The sequence below is a fragment of the Oratosquilla oratoria genome, chromosome 43, assembly GCF_046742065.1.
Source record: "Oratosquilla oratoria isolate Oo_2021 chromosome 43, ASM4674206v1, whole genome shotgun sequence".
Taxonomy (NCBI): Eukaryota; Metazoa; Arthropoda; class Malacostraca; order Stomatopoda; family Squillidae; genus Oratosquilla; species Oratosquilla oratoria.
In genome coordinates this window covers 14251586-14276135 of record NC_134819.1, presented here as the reverse complement: position 1 = coordinate 14276135, position 24550 = coordinate 14251586, and the positions used below count along the sequence as shown (strand labels likewise).

At 39.2% G+C, this 24550-nt stretch overlaps 1 protein-coding gene across 10 annotated transcripts in view; it reads left to right on the top strand.

Annotated features, from left to right (window-relative positions):
- Positions 1-24550, top strand: part of Fit1 (Fermitin 1) — a 262377-nt gene that overhangs the window by 10384 nt on the left and 227443 nt on the right. Inside the window, exon 1 of one of the 10 annotated variants that reach the window (XM_076180066.1) lies at positions 6308-6425. The exons of 8 other annotated variants lie outside the window; for them this stretch is intronic. In XM_076180066.1, the coding sequence (XP_076036181.1) occupies positions 6323-6425 (103 nt within the window). In that variant the 5' untranslated portion in view covers positions 6308-6322. Of the gene's footprint in view, positions 1-6307; positions 6426-24550 lie in introns of those variants that run through there. One more of the 10 variants, XM_076180063.1, reaches the window with a different exon arrangement.

Below are 24550 nucleotides of genomic sequence, written 5' to 3'. Positions count from 1 at the left end.
CTATTGTAAGCGAAACCGGTCAGGAATAAACTCGATAATCAGATAAAGACCCATGTTTCCCCCTCCACCTTTCCCATAATAGTGGAAAAGATAGAATACCAGGCACCAATAAGCAAAAGTGACCACATATTGATAGAACTAGAACTAAATGAGAAAAAATACATGAAAAGAAATGAACAATATAGAAAAGGAAGATTGATGTATGAAAAAACAAATTTTGATAAAATAAGAGAATTCTTCCAAAATGAAAACTGGGAAAGAAAATACAACAGTAGAAGAGAAATGGAATATTTTGACAAAAATCTATAAAAAAGGAGTAGAAAAGTATGTCCCAAGACAAAAACAAGAAAAAGAATATGTAAAATGCTGGTACAACAAAAGTTGTAGGGAGATAAAAGACAAAAGAGACAAAGCTTGGACCAAATGGAAGAAAAACAGAAGACCAGAATAATGGAAAATATATACTTGTTATAGAAATGAATATGTACAAGTGTGCAGAGAGGAAAAGAGAAAATATGAAAAAGATGTCATAGAAAAATGTAAAGATCAACCAAAATTATTCTACAGATTTGTAAACAACAAACTGAAAAACAAACAAGATTTGGAGAAATTAAGACAAGGAGTTGAATACACAGAGGTAATTGAAATGGCGGAAATAATGAACAAACATTTTAAATCGGTGTTTACAAGGGAGAACATACAACCTGAAGAGATCGAATGGAAAGAGAAAGTCCCCCCTATGAAAGAAATAGAAGTAACAAAGAATGAAATATTGAACCACTTGAGTAATCTTGATGTCAGAAAATCACATGGACCAGATGAAATAGCAAACTGGATTTTGAAAGAATGCAGGAATGAACTAGCAGACATAATACATAGCATAATAAACAGTTCCTTGAAAGAAGGTAAAGTTCCAGAAGATTGGAAAAAAGCAAATATAGTACCTATATATAAAGGAGGAAATAAAGAAGACCCTAACAACTATAGGCCAGTCTCTCTAACAAGTACAATAGCAAAAATTTTTGAAAGAATTGTCAAAAATAGATGGGTAAAATATTTAGAAAAAAACAATGTGCTCAATCCAAGGCAATTTGGATTCAGACGAGGACGATCATGCGTCACCAATTTAATATGTTTCTATTCAAGACTAATAGATATAATACAAGAAAGAGATGGATGGGCTGATTGTGCATTTCTAGACCTAAAAAAAGCTTTTGACAAAGTACCACATAAGAAGTTGCTTAAGAAATTAGAAACTGAAGGAGGAATACAGGGCAAACTGCTGAATTGGATGGAAGACTTTTTGCAAGAAAGAAAAATGAGAGTAGTGATAAGAGATCAACACTCAAAATGGGATGAAGTAATAAGCGGTGTTCCACAAGGAACAGTTCTGGCCCCAATAATGTTTGCTATATATGTTAATGATATGGATGAAGGAATTGAAAGCTATATGAGCTTTTTTGCAGATGCAAAACTATTGAAAAAGGTGAACACGGAAGAAGATTGTGAATCACTACAAAGAGATCTAAATATAGTACAGGAATGGAGTAGGAAGTGGGAGATGGAGTTCAATACAAAAAAGTGTAGTATAATGGAATTTGGAAAAAGTAAAAACAGAATAACAGGATCATATAAATTGGGAGAAGAAGGAATAAAAAAAGTAGAAAATGAAAAGGACCTGGGAGTCATTATTATGAATAATATGTCACCTGAAAAACATATAAATAAGATTTTTGGAGAAACCTATACTTTAATAAGAACAATCAAAGTGGCATTTACATACCTGGATGAAGAAATGGTGAAGAAAATACTAATCACTCTGATAAGACCAAGATTGGAATATGCAGCAACGATATGGTCACCAAGTGCAAAAAAATGCATAAAAAACTTGAAAGAATACAAAGAGCAATTATAAAATTGGCACCAACACTCTCAAAACTATCATATGAAGAGAGACTAGCAAAACTTGAACTACAGACACTAGAGCAAAGAAGAGAGAGAGGAGATTTGATAGCTATTTACAGAATCATGAAAGGCATACAAATTACTGATAGAGAGAATCTGATAAAATGGGATGACAGAAATACAAGAGGACATGGAAATAAAATAAAACAAAGACAGCTATAGAAGAGATGTGAAAAAGAACAGCTTTCCTCACAGAGTAATAGACAGTTGGAACAAGTTAGGTGAGAAAGTGGTGTGTGCAAAAACAATACATGAATTTAAAAATAGTTTAGATAAAATGAGATACGAAAACGGGACATCACGAGCATAGCTCCCCTTCCCGTAAAATACAACTAGGTAAATACACACGCGCGCACGACTCGGTGGCGTAGACACGACTCGGTGGCGTAGTTACACGACTCGGTGGCGTAGTTGGTAGAGCGCTGAACTGCCACCATAGTGGCCCGCAGTTCTTGGTTCGAATCCTGCCCAGGGCCGAAATTATTTCGGTACCGCTGGGCTTCGGGTCGTTACTCTGACTCTCGTGGGCGGGGAGTTGGGGGTGTGTGTGTGTGTGCAAGGTCATAGCATTACCCATAGATCGGACCTACGAGCTCTGAGCTCTCTTCCAGGAGGGAAATAGCTGTCGATCACGAGTCCAACACGTGATCCAAAGACCAAGTGAATACACACACACACATTTTTGCGAATTTTTCTTCCAACTTTTCCTTGATGGCGTATTTGTTTCTTCGTTTTGCCTGGTTGAACGTTTTGAAGGCCTTCTCTAGATAATACATTTGATATGTTTTGTGGTCGGCGTTTTCCGCCCGATTTCACAAAGTTTTTATACCCGACGAAATAATGTTTCGAGAAATTTTCAGAAACGCTGTCTTCAATTTCTCCGTCAAAAAGTTAAAAATTGTCAAACTTTTCGTCGGAATACTCGAAATCTTCAACTTCTCGTAGCGTCTCGTTGAATTTAAGCACTTTTCGTTGGAATTCTCGAACAGATGCGTTGGCACGGAAGGTTTTAACGTCTCTGTACAGATCCGGGAAAGCTTTTGTGTGTTCGTTACGTAACTGGGCATGCAGGTTCTTGTCATTCTGCAGTTCTGTTTTTTTTTTTTCCGGTTTACCGTAATCCATTTCCAAAAGTTGTGACTGCATGAGGAGGAATGGGCGGGGGGGGGGGGTAGTATGTGTGAGTAAATTTTGACGCAGCCCGAAGGGATTTCTCCCCGTCCTCGCCTTATATGCAAAGGGGGACGGAGAGGGGGGGTCGCCGATTAAATGAAGCGGCCTTGCTGTGGGTGTGCTGTGTCTTGCGACACTGCTTCTGACCCAGGGCGGTGGGCAGGGTGCAGGGATGACCCGTCATCCAGGAGGGGTGTGGAGGGTATTTAGGGATGAAATGGGTGGGAGTGTTTTTATGCCTTTCCCTTTTTGGCTACCTCCCTTGGAAGGGGGAAAAAGCCTTGGTATATGTATGTATGTATTTCCAAAAGTGGCGAAGACGCCTTTTCTTGTTAGCGTCGTCGGGTTCCCTGGCGGGCATGGTGCCTAAGATACAAAAAAACGACCACTATCTTAAACAACGCACATGTAATGAAACCTTACGTGACGTGGCCCAAAAACGCCGGACCCCTTTCCGTTTTCGCTCAAGCTCACTATGGTTTTGTGAAAACTGACAATTTGAGAAAACTCCGCGCTTTATAGTAAGTAGATATGGATTAACTTTGATGAAACCACCCCCTGATAAGGGAGGAAAGACCATTGGTATGTATACATTATATGCAAAGCTTATCAGTTACAGAGATGTAGAAAATGCAATAAAGGAACTCAAAAAGTCATGCAGAAGCCCAGGCAGTACCAGATACCCATCTAAAACATGTAGAGCACACAATCTCCATCTTCAAACTAAACAAACCTCCAGAAACCTGGCATCCTATAGACTAATTTCCCTCTCATCTACAATATCTAAACTGGTGGAAAGAGTCTTTGAAAGTATCAAAATGCTGCTGCCCACCTCCACTAATCAACATACATTCAAGGAGAGGCACTCCGCCAATGATTTCATACAAACAGCACTGAACAAGTAATAGAGATTTAACAAGAAAACATTACCAGAAAGGATAATTATAGTGACAATAGACATAGGGTATTTGATACTCCCCCTGTCATATCGTGGTGGAAAAATAGATCATAGAGACTGACGTCCACAACATAAACTAGAAAAAATAGCTAACAAACTTATTAGTTGGAAGAGAGTGCAGAATACAGTATCCCAAAACAACTATCAGCAATAAAAAAATTGTTCAATGCAAACCCCCAATTTCACTTGCACTGTTTAGCCTTTTTTGCATGCGATTTCCCCACCAAATTCAGAGCATAATGTTAAAACTCTCATAGATGCAGATGACCGAACAGTAATAACCCAACACAGCAACAACAAAACAGCTGTTAAGAACATCGAGGCACGTATTACCAAATTGGAATTGCGGGTAAGAAAACAGGAGGCAGCCTACCTTCAGAAGCCATCAATGACTGCTCACTCCAATCATGAATTAAAGAAACATCCAACAGAGTGCACACCTACGCGATATAGCAATAGAAAAATAATTATTATTTTTGTAAATCATAATACATCAACGTAATAGGATATTTTCTCGGCGGAAAACAATAAAAAAGTTGTTAAAACAGATTTACTAGCTTACGAAGTCGCAACTGTTGAATGATACGCCATGTTGGTTTTAATAGATGCCGAGGTCGAAGAAATGAAAGGGTGATCAATTCGCCTGTTCTAACCTAATCTAACCTACGTAACCTAACCTATATTTAGTAATTCGGTAATCATGTCGATAAATTGTTGGTCCACTCGGTCTCGTCCTAGCATAATTAGGCCAAGTATAGAATAGGGGGGCATGTTTAGAATCACTGGAATTTATTATCACATTGTCCAAGGCTTCTTGCGTGTAAATGATGTTTGTGTTGTATATTTTGGGATTGTTTGCGTACGACTACGATGTGTAGGTGAACGGGAGAGCTGACCGCACCTGGAGAAGTAAAACTTGCGGGGCGTTGAGGGGCGGGGCGGCCTTGGGGTACAACGCAGTGTGGGTCGCACTGGCTATATTAGGAGCACTGCCGCCACCTCACGTCTCACCACATCTCGTCTTCCCAGCTTTATCCCGCCCAGTCCTCGCACAGCCTTATGCCTACACATATTCGACTAATGCATCATCTTTCTCCTGTGTCGCCTAGCCTCGTGAAGAACGTCTTCCTCCACGTGCGTCATAGTGAGCTAGCATGCAGACCCCCTGAACACATCAGTGTCCGAACCTACCATTTGCACATTACATGGCACGATGACTTCACAAATATAGCAGCAACAATAACCATTACTTGTAGCCCCATTTGTTCATCTTATTTTACCTGCCATCTGTTGCCTATTTGCCCGCATATATCTACGTTCTTTCCCTTCATTTTTAACTGTACATTTTGTGGTCATATTTGCTCATCCCAACCACCTGTAGGTTACCTAGTGATCAATTCCGCTTACCATACCTCCTGCTCGAGCTGCCTCACAAGCTGCATCAGTTGCATTGATGAGGATATTGTTAGACTGGTGACAATAAACATCCAAATCACTGAAATTGGGTGAAAGTGGGGGGGAGGTACTGTGTACCAGTTTCGTAAATAAAGTTTCCAGAAGTAAAAGGAAGGTCGTATATAACATATAGCAGCGTCAGTTTTCGTTGCTCATTGCCTAGCTTCCTTTTTCGAACAGATCACAGTCCTTTGTAGACACCTGTGCAACTTTACCCTCGACACTTGCACTGCTGGGCCAGGACATACAGACTGTGTGCACGTACGTGAGGGCAAGAGTGTGCAGCAGAAGCAAACAGTCGAGGAATGACGGATCAAGAACTTTAACACATGCAGTGGCCATGCAGTTCATCTTATGACGTCAACTGCGGGTGGTGTGGGCCAGAATAGGTTTCAGTTATATTTTGAAAGGGCGCTTGCGATTTCTCTTGGTCGTGTACATTACAAGATGCATTATCAAATGTCGCGGGGCCAGTGAGTACAGTTTTGGAAAATGGTTCATGATCAGACTACGAAGAAATATAGAAATACCGGGAAAAGGGTCAAGTCTCAAGTTATTCGTTTGCGTGCAGATAACTACTTCAGTTGGGGTTTGCAAAGGCCCCTACACACTGTCAGTCATGATTGCACAATATTCATGATTGCGCAGGCATAGCCTGTGTGAGTGGGTGTGATTGAGTGTTTGCGCAAATGATTGAGGAATTTCCAACACGGTTTGATTTTGTAAGCTCAAGCATAGTAGTTACACCATCATGAGTGATAGTTAGTGGCGATGATTGTGCCAACAGCTCAGTCTTTCCTTTGTAACCATGGCGAGCACACAGGACACTCAGGAATTTTGGAGGGAGTTCATCCAACTCCACAAACTCCAGGAGGTAAGTAATGATTGATCAATCTTACTGATAGTGTGTGGCCCAAACACTGCTTGCACAATTTCGATGACTGTGCAATCATGACTGACAGTGTATAGGGGCCTTAATGCAGCATGCCCGGTGCTTCATTGACATTATGTGGGCCAACAGTATTTCAGGATTTTTATTGCGATTTAATAAGCCCTGACCTACGTCTAGCCTGTAATGTTGACATACATAGGTTTCTGTATACTCCCAACGTCGTCCCTGATTTTGCTGTTTAGAATTTGTCGTGCCATCAGTCTCGGTTCTGATCTTGTATTACATGTACAATCTCTCTCTCTCTCTCTCTCTCACACACACACACACACACACACACACACACACACACACACACACACACACACACACTGGAATAAGTTAAATGAGAAAGTGGTGTGCAAAAACAATACACGAATTTAAAAACAGTTTAGACAAAATGAGATATGAAGACGGGACACACGGGCATAGCTCCCCTTCCCGTAAAATATAATCAGGTAAATACACACACTGGAACAAGTTAGATGAGAAAGTGGTGTGTGCAAAAACAATACACGAATTTAAAAACAGTCTAGATAAAATGAGATATGAAGATGGGACACCACGAGCATAGTTCTCCTTCCCGTAAAATACAACTAGGTAAATACACACTGACTGTCACTACGGCGGTTCGGGTTTGAATCCTGCCCAGGGCTGAAATTATTTCAGCATCGCTGCGCTTCGAGTCGTTACTCCAACTCTCGCGGGCGGGGAGTTGGGAGTGTGTGTGCGTGTAAGGTCACATCATTACCCATAGATCGGTTATAGGAGCTCAGAGCTCTCTTCCGGGAGGGAAATAGCTGTCGATCACGAGTCGAACCCGTGATCCAAAGACCAAGGTGAAAGGTGAATCACACGTCGGACAGACAGCGAAGATTGGAACTCCGGACCCCCACCCCCCCGCAATTTTCGTGGATTTCAGCGACGAGGGAACCTGTGTTGTAATAGTAGGGAAGGGGAAAGCTCGTAGTGTAGTGGGCAGGTGAAGAAAAATGAGAAGGGGGGGATTATAGAGAAAAATGGAAGAAAATGAAGAAGGGGAGGAACAGGCCCCAGGTCAGAAGGGGCGCAAACAAAAGGTGCGCAGACGACACAAGTGAAGTCGAACAAGTTAACAAAGGGATCAAAAGTAGAAATATAGATAAGAGAGTGGAGATAATTATTTCTATGGATTTAATGAAGGGGAAGACGACAACCCCCCCTCCATCAGCAAATCTAGAGGAAAAATGGACAAAAATGAACGAATCATGGGAGGTTAGGTTCAGCCAACTTGCGCTAATGGGACCTTTCGCAGTGAGCGATTTGATACCAGACACCGCCAGATTTTGTAATTCTTGCCGGAAAATAAATACTTTTTGGGCAAGTTTTATAAGCTTACAGAGGTGTATCGTTGTACATTATTGTTTGAAATTTAAGTCAATTAATTTCATGATTGCAAACGCCATATAACATTGTTTGAGCCTCTATTTATAATTACAGATGATATTCGTAAAACAGCCTATCAAGCCAAGCAATTTGTCATTTTCTACCGACTTCAATGGACGTATACTGATATATACTTTCATTTGAATGCACCAAGCAATAGGCAAATCCATGTAATGTATAGAAAATATAATTTTGCATCGAAGACTTAATTTTTCCTGTGCGATTAACATTTGTATTTCTCTTACTTTTTCTTGAATCTGACGTGCAGTCTGCCAAGGCACACGTAAAATTAGTCGTATTTGTTTGAAAATAGCTCCCAGCAGATCTAAGAGGCTATTCTTTACACAGACGTCGCTATCTTCGTACGTCCGCCACCACTGTTGTTATCTTTTATCTCACTGATTATCTTCATATACAGGACATGGCAGTGATATCCATTATTTTTCAATACTCTAAGATAAAATGCACAAACCGAAATCAACATCCTCTTATTTTTACTGCTCATACTTCAGTAAAAATAATTACCTATTTTTAGTTTTACCTTATAATTAGATTAACAAAGCATTATCACACACCAGTAAGTAGAAATTATAATATTAAGAGTCATGTTTTTTATTTTAAATTTATGCAGCAATTTATGTCATCTTTTTTTGAATATCGGTTTCCAAATTAGCTAAGACACCCCTTTGCCTTGTGAAATCAGAGACAATTGAAAATTTTAGCACTAATAGGAATCTACGAGCCTGACTGCGAAAGGTCCCATTACACAGAGAATTGATAAATTGGAAGAACTAAAGACGAAGAACCAAAACCTAAATAAATAGAAGAATTAAAAAGACAGTTAAAAGAAGTAAAGGATGAGAATGAGGAATCAAAGAGGAATATTGAAGAGAATAAGGAGTCCATAGCAAAAGAGGTAAAGGGTTGGAGAAAAGTTCAGGAGGATAAAATTGAATTCAGAGATATAGTGAAACAACAGGTGAAGGAACACGCTAAAGACACAGGATTAAAATGATGAGAGAGAAGAATACAGTGAAACTTAGCAGATAAAAAGAAATGTATAATTATATTAGGAATGGAAGAGAAACATAATCCAAATAGGACTACAAGAGTAAGAGATGAGAAAAAGGTACTAGAAATATTTCAAGAAGGTGAACAGGAAATAGGAAAAGGAATTGAAGAATTATATAGACTAGGGAAATACAGTATAGACAAGACCAGACGAATTAAGGTTAAGTTCAGGTTACAAACAACAGCAGAGAATGTCTTATCAAAAACAGGGAATCTAGCAGAAATTTATCAGTATAAACAGGAATCCATAAAAAGAGAGATAAATAAAGAGGAAAGAGAGGAAAAAATCGAAGCTAAAGATAAAAACAAGAACAGAACAGAGTCAGAGAAATTCTATTGAGTAGTGGTTATAGAGGTGAGGAAATGGATCTTAGGAGAGAAAAACAGAAGGGAAACAGAAAATTAAAAGTGTCCTTCACAAATATAGATGAATTAATAACAGGCTTGAATTGACTGAATGGTTACCTGAAGGAAAAAGAACATGACATAATAGGAATCGTGGAGACAAAATTGAAAGGTCCATTACCACCCAACAGTGTAGGACATGGTGTATATAATTTTTGGATTAGAAACAGAGAAGTAAAACAAGGTGGTGAAGTTATGTTCCTGACTAAGAAGGATATAAATGTGAGGAATGTTACATATGGAAAGAATAGAGTGGAGATGATTATGATGGAAATAGAGGACAGGGACAAGAAGAGCAGGAAGTTTGTGGTAAATTATGTGCCTCCTAAAACCGCTTCGTGGGAAGAGAGAGAACACAAGGATAACACTAAATAAGATAATGGAAGATGGAGGAAGAATATTTATAATGGGTGACTTTAATTGTAAAGAAATCTGCTGGGAAGAAATGACAGTGAAGGGTGGAGACAACCTATGGGGAAATGTACTTTTTGATATGATTATAGAACATACAATGACACAATGGATACAAGAGAATACTAGGTATAGAAATGAGGAAGAGCCATCGAGACAAGACCTAATAATCACATCAGAACCTGAAATAGTGGACAAGATTGAATATAAGACACCACTAAGTAAAAGTGACCACATATTAGTAGAACTGAACTAAACGAAGAAAAATACATGAGAAAAAACAATATAGAAAGGGAAGAATGATGTTTGGAAAAACAAATTCTGATAAAATGAGGGGAAAAAAGCAGACTGGGAAAGGATATACAAAGTGGAAACAACAGTAGAAGAGAAATGGAAAATCTTGACAAAAGTTGATAAAGGAGTGGATAAGTATGTTCCAAGACAAAAACAAGAAAAAGGATATGTTAATTGTTGGTACAACAAAAGATGTAGCGAATTAAAACTTAAAAGGGATAATGCTTGGATAAAATGAAGGAAAGACAAAAAAAAAGAAATGGAAAATATATACCAGTTATAGAAATGAATATGTACAAGGGCGCAGAGAAGAAAAGAGAAAATACGAAAAGGATGTCATAGGAAAATGTAAATCTCAACCAAAACTATTTTATAGATTTGTAAATAACAAAGTGAAAAACAAACAAGAATTAGTGAAACTACGACAAGGAGGAATAGAATACACAGAGGAAAAAGGAAATGGCAGAAATTATGAACAAGCATTTTAAGTCGGTGTTTATGAGGGAGAACATACAACTTAAAAATGTTGAGTGGGAGGGGAAAGTCCCCCCTATGAAAGAGATAAAGTAATAAAGAATGAAATACTGTAATGAACACTTGAGTAATCTCGATGTAAGAAAATTGCATGGTCCAGATGAAATGGCAAACTGAATTTTGAGAGAATGCAGGAGCAAACTAACAGACTAAATACTTAGTCTAATAAGTAACCTGGTAACCTCATTGCATAAAGAATATTCTGTATATTGAAATAGCGTCAACATTTCTATAGTTATTTCGTTTTTTGATACAGAATTGTGTTTATGGAGATATTTGGGAACTTCCCACCAGCATACCCCACAAAGCTCAAAGTAAGGGGACGTCGCTCCTGGCGCTCTCACTGTACATAACAGTTTTTATTTCTCGCCCTGTATTGTTGCTGTGATCATGGAAAAAATAACAAAAGAGTGAAGTGGCAGAATATAGAGAGGGCCCGTGAGTGCCTGGAATAGAAACAAGGAGAAAAGCAGCACACCTACACCCAGCACTCTGCAAGCATTTACTAGCCATGTCCACCTTACACCTCCACCCACACCAGACCACTCACCCTCACCTCACACCTCATCAGCAAAGAGGAAATTGGAGATTTGCTATACATCGCAACCATCAAACAAATGGTTGCAAAAATTTAAATCCCCCAACCTGTAAAGTTTATGTTTTTGTTCTTTCTGTTGTAATATCTTAGGTTATTCTTTATGGATTTTTGTAATTTTTGTTTCATTTGAAAGAAAACATGCTCTTTATTTTCTACAGTAAAAAATAAGAGAAATTTGAATTAAGAAAATTATGTATGAAACCTGAATTTTGTAGCATTTTTTTTAATTATTCAGAGAAACAAATTGATAATAATAATAAAAAGAAAATCAGAGGTATTAGTTTGAAAAAAAAATTCAATAAGATTTGTTCCCCAGACAGCTTTTATTTCATACCAAGCTGAATGATGTGGAAGGATTTTCCATTAAGTAATTAGAGCTTCAATAGAGCTCACTATATCTTCATTAAATATTCACTATGCCTTATATACATGGGAGGAACACAATACCCTGAGGAATTACATACTAATGTAAGGGGTATTTATACTTCTATTCATTAAACACATACTTGAAAAAAAAAAAAAAATCACCTATAAAACAATGTGACACTCCCTTAAAGCAAGCTCGGAAAAATTCTATGATGAAGAAATGTGGAAGAAAAATGGATGATTCTGATGAAAATGTATAAAAAAGGAGTTGATAAATATGTCCCAGAGCAAAAACTGGAAAAGATGTATATCAAGTGCTGGTTTAACAGAAGGTGCAGCAAAGTGAAAGATAGAAGAGAAAGCTTGAAAAAAGATGGAGAAAAGAAGAAAAAAAAAACTAGAAAGTGGCAAATACATGTATATATTAAAGGAATGAATATGTAAAAATATGCAGGGAAGAAAAAAGAAACTGAAAAAGATAATAGAAAAATGTAAAGATCAGCCAAAACTAATTATAGATATGTGAATGGTAACTAAAAACAAACAGGAAATAGTGAAATTACACCAAGGGAATATATAATATACAGAAATGACTGAAATCATGAACAAACACTTCAAGTGTGTTTTCATTAGAGAAAATGTACAACATCAGGATGAAAGGAGAGAAGTGAAATTCCCCCATGAAGGAAATAATAGTAACACTGAAAGAAATAATGGACCAAATAGTGAACATGTCAAGAAATTACATGGCCTGAATGGAATCGCAAACTGGATATTAAAAAATGTAAAGAAGAACTAATAGACAAAATATATAACTTAATAAGTTTGTCACTCAAAGAAGGAAAAGTACCGTAAGACTAGGAAAATTTCAATATCATACCAATATATAAAGGAGGGAACAAGGAAGACCCAACATATTACAGACCAGGTACCCTTACAAGGGCAGTAGCTAAAATATGTGAAAAAATTATAAAAAGTAGATGGATAAAACATCTGGAGAACAATAACCAAGACAATTCAGATTTAGACAGGGAAGATCATGTACCACAAATTTGATGAGGTTTTTACTTAAGACTGCTAGATATGATACAGGAAATGGACAGATGTGTGGCATATGTTTTGATGACACCATCCATTGAAGGATAATACTTTTAACATTTTTGCTGGTTTATGAAGAAATAGTTTTAAATAGCTTCTTTTATATGATATTTTCCAAGTATATATTTCAGTGAGCCCTGTAAGAGGGTAGGAAATGGTCGGGACAACCAAGGGTAGCTGCCGAGCCCTGTAAGAGGCTGGTAGATAAAGGTAGACTAGTAAGGTAGATAGAGGGGTAGGGGGTGAGAATTTTATTTTATGAGTTGGATATTTGGTAAACAATAGCCGCAAAGGAGCTGCATAATATCGCTCCTTCTCCAAAGTTTATAAACAACTGCTAGGGACCTGATTTTATTGCTGTATTATGTTGATACAACAATATGTAAACTAATCCAGTCATGGATCAATATCACGATTGCTTGAGTAAGCAGTAGTCCTTAACCCATTAAACTCCGATGACAAGATTCTTGTCATTTGGTCAAACAAAACAAAAAATCATAAAACACCAAAACGTTTGATCAAACACCAGAAGAATATGACGTCAGTCCTTGCACGAAGCGAGGACTGACGTATTTTTCTGGTGTTTGATCCAACATTTTGGTGTTTTATGATTTTTTGTTTTATTTGACCAAATGACAAGAATCTTGTCATCGGAGTTTAATGAGTTAAGATGTTTGTAACAGTCTTTCTGATTGGAGAAAGGGTGGAAGAGAAAATTTTATTAGTTCATGGGAGTAAAGTCATGCCCTTAGGGGAAGCACTTAGATGTAAGAGTAAAGATCATTGGACTGGGGAAGTCGTGATGTCGGTGCGAAATGGCTTAGTGAATTGAGGATTCCAATGTGTAGTCCCTTGGTGTAAATTGACAAGCCAATTGTAATATTCGGGAAGAAAAGGAAACTTTTACATCCGTTTAATTCACCCATGTAACATTACCTATTTCCTACAGATGAAAGTAATGAAACTTGAGTGAATCTACATAAAGACAAAGTAGGATTGAGGAACGAAATACAATACTATAGAAGGGAACAGTAACAATGGAAGTAAACCATAGTTACAACAGTCGTAACGGAGGTGGCAGTGACAGGCTGATTGTGTGTTCCTAGATCTACAAAAATATTTCGACGAAGTCCTACCAAAAAAAAAAAAAAATGGAAGAAAAATGAGAGTAGTGCTCAGAGAGAAAAGTTCTACTTGGGAAGAGGTGATTAGTGGAGTTCCAATAATGTTTGCTATTTATGTGAATGACATGGATGAAGGTGTGGAATTACATGAGCTTCTTTGCAGATGATGCAAAACTGTTAAAATGAGTACTGAAATGGACTGTGATTCACTGTAGAGAGATCTGAACAGGGTTTGGGAATGGAGTGAGTCAGAAGTGGGAAGTGGACTTCAGCATTAAGAAATGTATAATGGAATTTGGAAAAAGTAAAATAAGGATATCAGGACAGTAAATTGGTGCAAAGGAAGTAAAGAAAGTGGGATCTGCCTTACAATAAAAAAAAACATGATGAAAGTATTGGTGGCATAATTCACACGTTCACGAGCACCGTCATTTCAATCAGTTTATTTACGATGATCGAAAAGCGTAAATTACTCATATTACTCCCAGCACCCACGCGAATTAACCCGCAATCGAAATGACACTGAACAAGAATCATTACAGAAGGTTGAATTGGTGAACGGACAAAACCCCAATCATTGAACAGGTTATGTTATGTTATGTCTACACTCCCTCCCCCCCCTTGGGGTTTTGTCATGTGTTCGAATATAGATCCTGTTTGGAACTCCATGTCCAGATTATTACACTTCGCTCAGGAATTGGATTAGGGGAAATTATTATTTCGGTTGGACACTAAATGCATTAGCCTTGGTCACGGGAATTCGTATATCAATTTATCCTCCAGTAAACAAACTTCAAGACCCAACGGTGAAATGCCTCGAAACGACGTTTATACCAGGAAATTCGAAAAGGAGGGTACCGAAAGCGAGGCAAACTGGCTTACATTACGTCATCATAATACTCTAGCGTAGGCAGTGGCGTAGCAACTGTTTTTGCCGCCCAGGGCGGGTGTAAGATTTATCCCCCCCCCCCTCCCGTCTGGGGGAGGTAAAATTATTCCTTGATATAAAGCAGGAATACTTAACTTAAAATATTTAACGGTGCTACTATAGCGGAAGGTCTACCGCCATATGTCGCCTACCCAGGTGGAGCCTGATCCACGTTCCCCCGGGACGCTCACCTCACTTATCCATCAAACATGTGTCCTGCCCAAATACAAAAATGGTGACCTGCCCACGTGACCTAACCTAACTTAACCAACCAATTTGTGTCATTGTTAGAAGATGTACAAAGTGTGTATCGCTAGAATAAATGTATGGAAATATATGATAACCTGTTTATTTTTGTTCATTTTTTTTCCTTTAATATGAATGTAATTAGAAATCAAATTATCTGTAAGTCATTCCTAGGATATGTACAAAATATGTGTTTATCGCTACAATTTTTTCCTTTAATATGAATGTAACTAGAAATCAAATTATCTGTAAGTCATTCCTAGGATATGTACGAAATATGTGTTTATCGCTAAAATAAAATGAAAATGGTAGACCTCACGCTATAGTGCTAACAGAAGGACCTCACGCTATAGTAACCTATTTATCCTCATTGGATGTAAAACGGGTGTCTAAAGCAAAAGTTCCTAGCCTAGGATTTTTCCTAACCAAGGAATTTTGTTTAAAACCTAGGAATATAAAATTCGCCTAGTCATCGATTCTACAACATGGCTGCCGTCATAGACCAACACAAATATTAATTTGCTAGATATTTTTAGTTAATTTTGTGCCATTTGATATCAATAAATAAAATAAAGTTGTATATTTACTGGTTTCGGGTTTTACCGGCACTCGTATTTACGTAAATTCACATAATCGTTATGTTATATTTTAATTTATTTTAAAATAGCTGACAAAATCGCTGAAAGCTAGTATAGCTTCTAAAGTGAATGTAAGTTAGGAAAACATTCATAGGCTAAGAAAATTTGCTTTAGACACGGTCCTGATGCTACAGTTGAAAAATCTGTTGAAAAACAGTACCATATTACAACCTTAAAAACTCATTTTGATATAAGATTTAAGATTTTTGTTAGATTTTTTTTTGTTATTATTATTATTATTTTTCCCCATCAAAACTCCGACCCCTGGCATGTGTGCCCCCCCTTTTGCTACGCCACTGTGCGTAGGACATGTATCATAGCCATCAGGGTTATAGGGTAGGGAAATACATGGAAGAAAACCTTTTAGAATAACATGTATATTACATTAAGTGCAAAAAAAAAAAGTTGGTTGTTGCTATATTAACGCCAACGGAATGCAGGGTGAAGGCTCTGAAAACGAAAGTCCAAGATTCGACCACAGTCAAAAGAGGCTACGCCAGTAGCCATGGTAGCCTACTATGGTTAAAGTTGTATCTCCAAGGATTAAACATACAAAGACGGTTGGGGGCGAAACAACCGCATGTGGGGCGAACTGGCTGGGGGCGAAACGACCGTAATTCGACTGTGTATGTGGGAAGGATGGGGTGGGAGTTAACGTGCCTGCTTGTGGGGAGCTTGCAATCTATACTAGCGCCGAGTTACTGTGGAACTGCGTTGGTGTGAGCGGGCATTTAATTTTACGAGCGGGCGATCACGCACATTGTTGCTATTTCTCTCCAACCGCGTGTTTATACAGTAATCATATTGCTTTCCATATAAAATGTACGTTTTTTTTTCGTCACTAATCCAAGTGGTAGATTATTTCTCTCGTCAGTTATGGATCATGTCTGGAAAGTTAAACGTTTCCATCTCTTTTTTTTTTTTTTTTTTTTTTTTTTTTTTTTTTTTTTTTTTTCTACTTATGCTCTCTGTTGTTTTGGGTTCGGGACTTAGGGTGCGGGTGTTGTAGGTGTCTTGAATCCCCTCCCTTCACTTTCTCCCTCCCACACCCTTGGTACCCCGCCAGGTTGCATAATAACTTTACATTGTTGTGTGCAGGTGTGTGCACACCAAAGAATTAATAACCAATAAGTAACGAATTGGCATGACGTTATGTACAGTAGGCTTCGCTTCTGTGTACTCGTGTATTTGGGTTAGTGTAACAATCGTGTGTATTCGTTAGTGTTGTTGAATGTGGGATGTAAATATTTTTTTCACCAACAACAACCATGGTTATTATTTGTCGAATTGGCCTCTGGGATTTTGTTTGTGATTCGGCAAGATCGTCCGAAGGGAGTAGTGAATAAGGGCGCAGGCAAGGTCATCATATTAATACAACAGGGCTGGGCTTGTAGTAATGGATTTAAACTGGACAAATTTAGGTTTGAGGAGAAAATAGGCAAAATAATTATTTAACATCTGAGTGGTTAACGAATGTAAATGAGAGCTTAGTAAGTGAGCGCTGAAACATTGGTTGTTAAGATAAAATTATATAACTATGTATGACAGGTGGCAAGGGCCACGGAACTGCCTAGTGTAGGCCGTATGGTCTCTTGCATTCTCCACCATTCTTATGTTCTTATGTCGGACTAGTTTAAAACCACCAACGGACGGTTGCTGTGTTGACAGCAGTTGATCTCTCAGTTTATGGCTGTTTACTGCATCAGGTGCATTTGTTTGTGGTGAGTGCCGTTCCTTTTGTTGGCGGTTTGTTGAATGTCACGCACCCACGCCAACTGAGAGTGACAAACGTCGGTTTGCTGTCTTGTCGTTGTTATTGTTGAAGGAAGGAGGAGTTTCTAGATGGCATGCAAACAGAACTGCATTCGTTGTTGGTTGTAGCTTATATAGGGATCCATTTGTCATTCGTATTGTTTGGTTATTTCTTTTAGCTGGTTTCTTGTCTGCACTGTAGCTGTTGTTGTTTTTGTTAAAGGAATAGAGTTTGTCAGAGGATGTACAATCCAAACTGCAGTCATTGTTGATTGCAGCATATATAGTCACCCGTGTGTAGGGTGTTCTATTATATATGTCTTTTTCTACTTTGTTTCATGTATATATAGGGTTATAGCTACGCTCGTGGGATTCCGTCTCGACTTCCATTAGTCAAAATTATGTTTTTATTTGGTTGGCAGTGATGGAAATAAGTTTCTATATATCAGGGGTTGAGTGGGTGATGGATCTCGTCTGAGAGTGCCATTGAAAGTTGGCTAGTCACGTTTTATGGGGTATATGCATAGGTAATACCACACGAAGATAAGATGAAACTTTAGAAGAACTCAGGAATAACAATTTATAATAATAGATCAGGTTGGGTGGGTATTGCCCCTAGTCTCCCCCTCCCCCTACAAAACTGTAGATTTCCATCGTGGCAATCTTCAAACAACATATGTTCCACAACTGTTATGACAAATTTCTTTGGGACGTGCTTTCTCTTTTTTACAGAGTGGTGCTATGTGGACATTTTAAGTATTCTTATATATATATTTTTTATTTTATGTGTATGTGCTGATATAGATATCCGGTATGAATACATGTGTGTACCAGTGTGCTTGTATGTGTTTATTAAGTGCTCTTCTGCATATCGCAAGGTTCTAAACTGTTAGCACAGTCAAGAAACAAAACAAAGCATGTTTTAGAAAATAGCAGAGGAAACTCGTTTTGGGAAAATAAATACCCGTAGTCTATAGGAAACATTGCCTCTACTGCACAATATTTCTCCTGCTTTTGTGTGTGTGATTCACCATGGTCTTTGGATCACGTGTTGGGCTCGTGATCGATAGCTATTTCCCTCCCGGAAGAGAGCTCAGAGCTCGTATGACCGATCTATGGGTAATGCTGTGACCTTACACGCACACACACACCCAACTCCCCGCCCACGAGAGTTGGAGTAACGACTGAAGCGATACTGAAATTATTTCAGCCCTGGGCAGGATTCGAACCCGGACCGCCGTAGTGACAGTCGTGGACTTACCAACCGCGCCACCGAGTCGCATCACTATGTGTGTGTGTGTGTGATTCACCTTGGTCTTTGGATCACGTGTTGGACTCGTGATCGACAGCTATTTCCCTCCCGGAAGAGAGCTTAGAGCTCGTATGACCGATCTAATATGTGTGTGTGTGTGTGTGTGTGTGTGTGTGTGTGTGTGTGTGTGTGTGTGTGTGTGTGTGTGTGTGAAAGGCATAAGAGATTACAACGAGTGATCCCTGAAGACGTTGTAGAGATGAACTTGGGCGTGGATTGAATTACTAGTTGAAAGTGCGTTAGGTTGACTTGGTGTTCTTTTTTATATAATTACCATTCCACTTCGTTTAACACTAACGTGTATCGTAGCTACCGCCAGTCGATATTATTCAGTTGAAAAATTATCCGCAACGGAAGGGGGTAAAGTTAGCGTATCATTTCGGGGTTTGTTGGTATTTACCAGCTGTTAAATTTAGCGAAAATATCTCGATTAATCCTTTCTGTGCGCTCTGTGAGTGTGCTGGTATCTTCTAGCTGCCGAGTGGCATTTTTTTATTTTTATTCATAAAGGGTTAATAATTTCTTTCGATCAACCCGTGTGTTATGTTTTAACTTTGTCGCCATACTGTTTTTATCCAGCTAAGGGTAACGACCACCACCGTAGTATACAGGTTGAAGTATTGAGGATTCGTAAATTCGTTTCGTTGCTTTATCCTCACTGCCGCCAGACCATTTTATTCAGCTGAGGGAAGCGCTTTTCGGCAGTCTTTTGGTCTGAATAGGAGTCATTGCGAGTTATTCGCTTCTTCGTTGCTCGCGCAGGCTCTGACGCACACTGGTGTGATTGTTAATAGTTTATTATTTTTCCTCGCATCTGACTCATTTTGGTTGTGATTGCAGTCAAGAATATGTGCCGGGAGTTGAACACCGCCATGGGTGCCGGGGTGCACTCACGTCAAAAGTGAGGCAAACCAGTGAATAGTGTCATTTTTGACGTGAGTGCTGCCGGGGTCGAGGGTGTCAGGGATGGGACGTTGTGACCTCTTCTTGGGTGATGTTGCCACTGAGATTTGGGATCTGTGTGAACACGCCTGAGTCTCATGGGTTCACGATGAAGAGATGAAGTATGTATGTTCGCTGTCTGCCTATCCAATCGTAGTCTCGTGTTCCTCCTCCTCCTCCTACAAGTCCTCTTTCTTCTGGTCCTCTTCCTCTTTCTCGGACCCACGCCCATAGCTCACTTTTATACCACCATGTCACGACGTTATCATTCCTTGACTTCCTCAGGCTCTTGTGTCAATTACCTCCTTATTCTTTCCCTTGGAGTTCCACCCCCCCCCTCTCTCTCTCACACACACACACACACACACACACGATCGTCGAATTGACGGTGAAGATTGGAACTCCGAAAAAAACGCATTTTCGTGGATTTCAACCACGAGAGAGTATCTGTGTTGTATTAGTAGAGAAGAAGAAAGCTCGCGGTGTAGTGGGAAGGTGAAGAAGAAGAAGAGGATGGATTATTGAGGAAAATGGATGAAAATGAGGAAGGGGACGAATGGGCCCCTGACGTCAGAAGGAATGTAAACAAGAGATGTGCAGACGACACAAGTGAAGTCAACAAATCAGTAAAGGCATTAAAATTAGAAATATAGATAAGAGCAGCGCAATAGAAAGTGGAGGTAATTATTTCTATGGATTTAATAAGGGAGGAGATGACAGCCTCCCCCGATTAGCAAGTCTAGAGGAAAAACTAACAAAAATTAAGGAATCATGTGAGTTTAGGTTTAGCCAATTCGAACTGATTACACAGAGTTGATAAATTGGAAGAAATAAAGGAGAACCAAAACCTAAATAAAGAAATAGAAGAATTAAAAAGACAAAAGAAGTAAAGGGTGAGAATGAGGAATTAAAGAGGAATATTAAAGAGAATAAAGAGTCCATAACACAAGGGGTAAGTGGTTGGAAAAAGGTTCAGGAGAATAGCAAAATTAAATTTAGAGATATAGTGAAACAAAAGGCGAAGGAACACACTAAGGACACAGTTATTAAAGTGATGGGAGAGAAGGAGAATATAGTAAGAGGCTTAGCAGATATAAAGAAATCTATAATTATATTAGGAATGGAAGGGAAGCATAATCCAAATAGGACTATAAGAGTAAGAGATGAAAAAGAAAGAGTGAACAAGGTACTTTCGTGACGTCACATGGTCAGCATTGTATGAACAAACACCGAAGAGTGCGCAAGAAAGTAGATAAATAGTTTCTCGAGAAACAGACGTGTTACCGTCTATATTGGCTCTTAGCCGATCTTGGTCGACGCCCCTACCGGCAAGAAACTTTCAGACTCCCATCCTAAGTATATCGGCTCCTTGCTTATCCAGGTCAGCGCCCCTAGCTGAAACGAATCTTTGGACTTCCATCCTATATCTGCTCCTTGCCGATCTTGATCAACGCACACCTAGCTGAAAGAAATCTTCGGACTCCAATCCTATATCGGCCCCTTGCCGATCTTGGTCGACGCCCCTAGCTGAAAGGAATCTTCAGATCATCTTACATCAGCTACTTGCCGATTGGTTCGTGGCCCCTGGCTGTGGGCATTCTTCAAGTGAAGTGTACTCCCAAGTCAGAAATCTTCGATTATCTCCTCTGCTCTCATATATTTTCTAGGAAATAATGTAATTTTCTTTTGTAATAAAGGTGTGAACAGTTGTAATACTTAACGCATGAATAATATTTTGTAATAAAATTTATTAATTGAAAATATTCAGAATTTTTTCATGCCTCAGATTTGAAAAATACCTTACATTTTTGTTTCGACATTCTCGCAATTTAGGGAAACATTACTAAAGTAATCCTTAAGAGAGCGACTTGATAGCTTGGTGATTACTCTGTAAAAGGTTTGTCACACATAACCTTCCAGATTCGAAGCCAAATTGACTATCACAATGTTCATCTCTTCAAGATATTAGACTCATCGATCTGTGTGTGGTATGGTGTGCGACTGCGTGCTGCTGCTGTTACTGTCTATCAAACAAAAGGAGGTGATAATCTCCAAAAGAAATCTGGATCGTTATGCTGTGCGACGTCGATTGGTGCCCTGCCTAACCGCAGATGGGATGGGGACCCTGACGTTGGGCATAGGAAGAGTAAGGGGCAGGTTGGAGATAGCTGGTAAACGGGAACAAAGAGAGGGAGTGGGGTCAGTGATGGCCTATAATAGTATAGTTGAGCGAAGCAAGGTTGTAGTAATGTAGGGGGAGTATATGTGCTCTGTTCCAAGGTCAGGTGGTGCGTAGGTGCAGGCAGGGGAGGGTGTCGGTGGTGGTGGTCGGCCACACCCTTTCCTGACTAGAGTTTCCCTTTGCTTCATTGACATTTTCCTCCTTTACACTTTTCCTTTAAAAGCTCTGTCTTGCTTGCACGAATCATTTATAACACAAACTTGGCTTTGTAACATAATAACACGTCGTAAAATAACACGGTGGTGTTGTTATATGTGAAATGTCATTCAGCACATGACAGTTATTATTTTTATTATTGTTTTTTATTATTATTATTATTATTATTGTTTTTTATTATTATTATTATTATTATTAAAACTAGGTATCTGGGAAGAGTGCAAGCACTATAAGGTGGTGTGAGTCAACCCACATGCCTAGAACGTAGACAGGAATATAAGGAAAAGAAAGGAAGAAAATGGAATTACTCATTCTTAAGATATTTTCCTCTTATCACAGTAGAGGCACAAGTGATCGGTTCTCACCGGGTCTGGTGTCTGGGTTGCCCTGGATGCAAATGATAGATGGTAATGGGCATGGTGCCTAGCGTAGGTGGAGTTATCTCAAATTAAAAAAGTGTTAAAAACAAATATGATTGCTAAGGGTTAGGTTTGGAAGCATACATATAGAAAACATCTTTTTGAGAAGCGCCCAAATGAAAGCATACCGTGTCGGCCTTGTGGTCTTTGTAGCCTCCTCCAAAGATTAACAGAACATACGAGAATAAACAAAATTAACAAGTAAATGTAATGAACAACATAACAACAACAAAAACTGATGTATAAAATGTAATTTTATGAAGGAAAAGTTACAGGAAAACGAATATTTTGGGACGGTTAGGTTGGTTTAGGTAGGACTATGAAAGACTATGCAAACAGGTATGGCAAAACGGACGGGGATGGATAAAACCCGGTACTCTGCAAGAGCCTTTACGAAGTCGACACCATTTGGCATATGTTGTTTCCAGGGGTCGAAATTGGCGTAAGTCGGGACTAGTCGTACAGTGGATTACTCTCCCGACAAAGGCCTTTCCACGTCTTTGTTTTCTGAATCTAGGGCGTTTGGGCCATGGGCCAGCAACCCGTTTGAGACACAGACATTTGGGCCACGGAACAGAAATTGAAAATGTCATTTTCCTCTTTATAACGAACGTAACCCAACTGAACCTAACATATATATATATATATATATATATATATATATATAATATATATATATATATATATATATATATATATATATATATATTACAGTATTTTATTGCTTGGCCCCAAATGTCCACCTAAGATCGCCCCAGTTGCCCAAACGTCCTAAGTTGCTGGCCCATAGTCCAAACGGCCTGGCACCTTATTTCCTTCCCTGTAGGACATTTTCTCAACCTAGTTCCCCGTAACTTTCCTGCGAAAAAATTCTCCCTTGAGTTGCCCTGAAGTGACTTCTTCAGTCACAGCTAAGCGTTTCCTGGTGTAATCACGCAGCTCAGATATGATAATACATGAATATCCGGTCATAGAAGGTAATGTAATAAGCCTACGACAGGAGGCGCTAAGTAGCTGCGGCTGAAGCCGTCATTTTTGCCCTAATTACGTGCTTTGGGGACTTGGAACAGGTAAGTCACTGTTGGGAATCTGAGTGGAGTACGCGATTCGAACCCACAACTAAGCGAATGGCAGACCAGGCAGGTAACAGTCACTGCCTGCTGGAAATAGGAGAAGAGGGGTGGGTGATTTGAATCCACAGCTAATCGAATGCGAGAGCAGCACACTCCCGATTAGGCCACCAGCGCGCAGTTAAACTACACAAATGATTGTATTCCTGCTGCTCTGCGTTTCATGCTCCAAGTGAGGCAACAGGACAAAATCCCAGGCACTTACCACAAAGTGGACAAAATCCCAGTTTCATAAGAAATTGATTAATTAATAAGACTAGGTGTGAGGCCATTCACCAGTTATATTGTATTAAAATAACATATATTTTTTATGATTGCAAAATAAAATAACACGACAAAATAATTGAAATTTTGATTGTTGTTCCATGACAACATAAAAATATAAATTGACCCGACAGTAAGAGAGTTGTCGGCGACATTTGACGGGTTTCATCATCATGCCCTTCCAGGGGGCTCCAAGTAGGTGAATAAAATCACCTGGCGGCAGAGAAAATTAGGAAAGGAAAAGGTGCCACCCGCTACGGGAGGGGTGTGATGCGTGGTAGGGAGAAAGGTCAAGCAGGGTCACTTCTTTTTTGACGTCCAGTAGGCCTGATGTGATGATACCCGTTCTCTTCTAGTCAAGGGGAGGACGGGTCGTCCACTTCCCTTGGGTGTAGGAGGTGGGGGTCGTCGGCCCATGTTGCCCTCAACCCGCTCGCTGGGCTTAGCGGTGCTTTTATGGGTTTGTTCGTGTGTGTGTGTGTATTTACCTAGTTGTATTTTACGGGAAGGGGAGCTATGCTCGTGGTGTCCCGTCTTCATATCTCATTTTATCTAAACTATTTTTAAATTCATGTATTGTTTTTGCACACACCACTTTCTCATCTAACTTGTTCCAACTGTCTATTACTCTGTGAGGAAAGCTGTTCTTTTTCAGATCTCTTCTATAGCTGTCTTTCTTGATTTTCTTTCCGTGCCCTCTTGTATTTCTATCATCC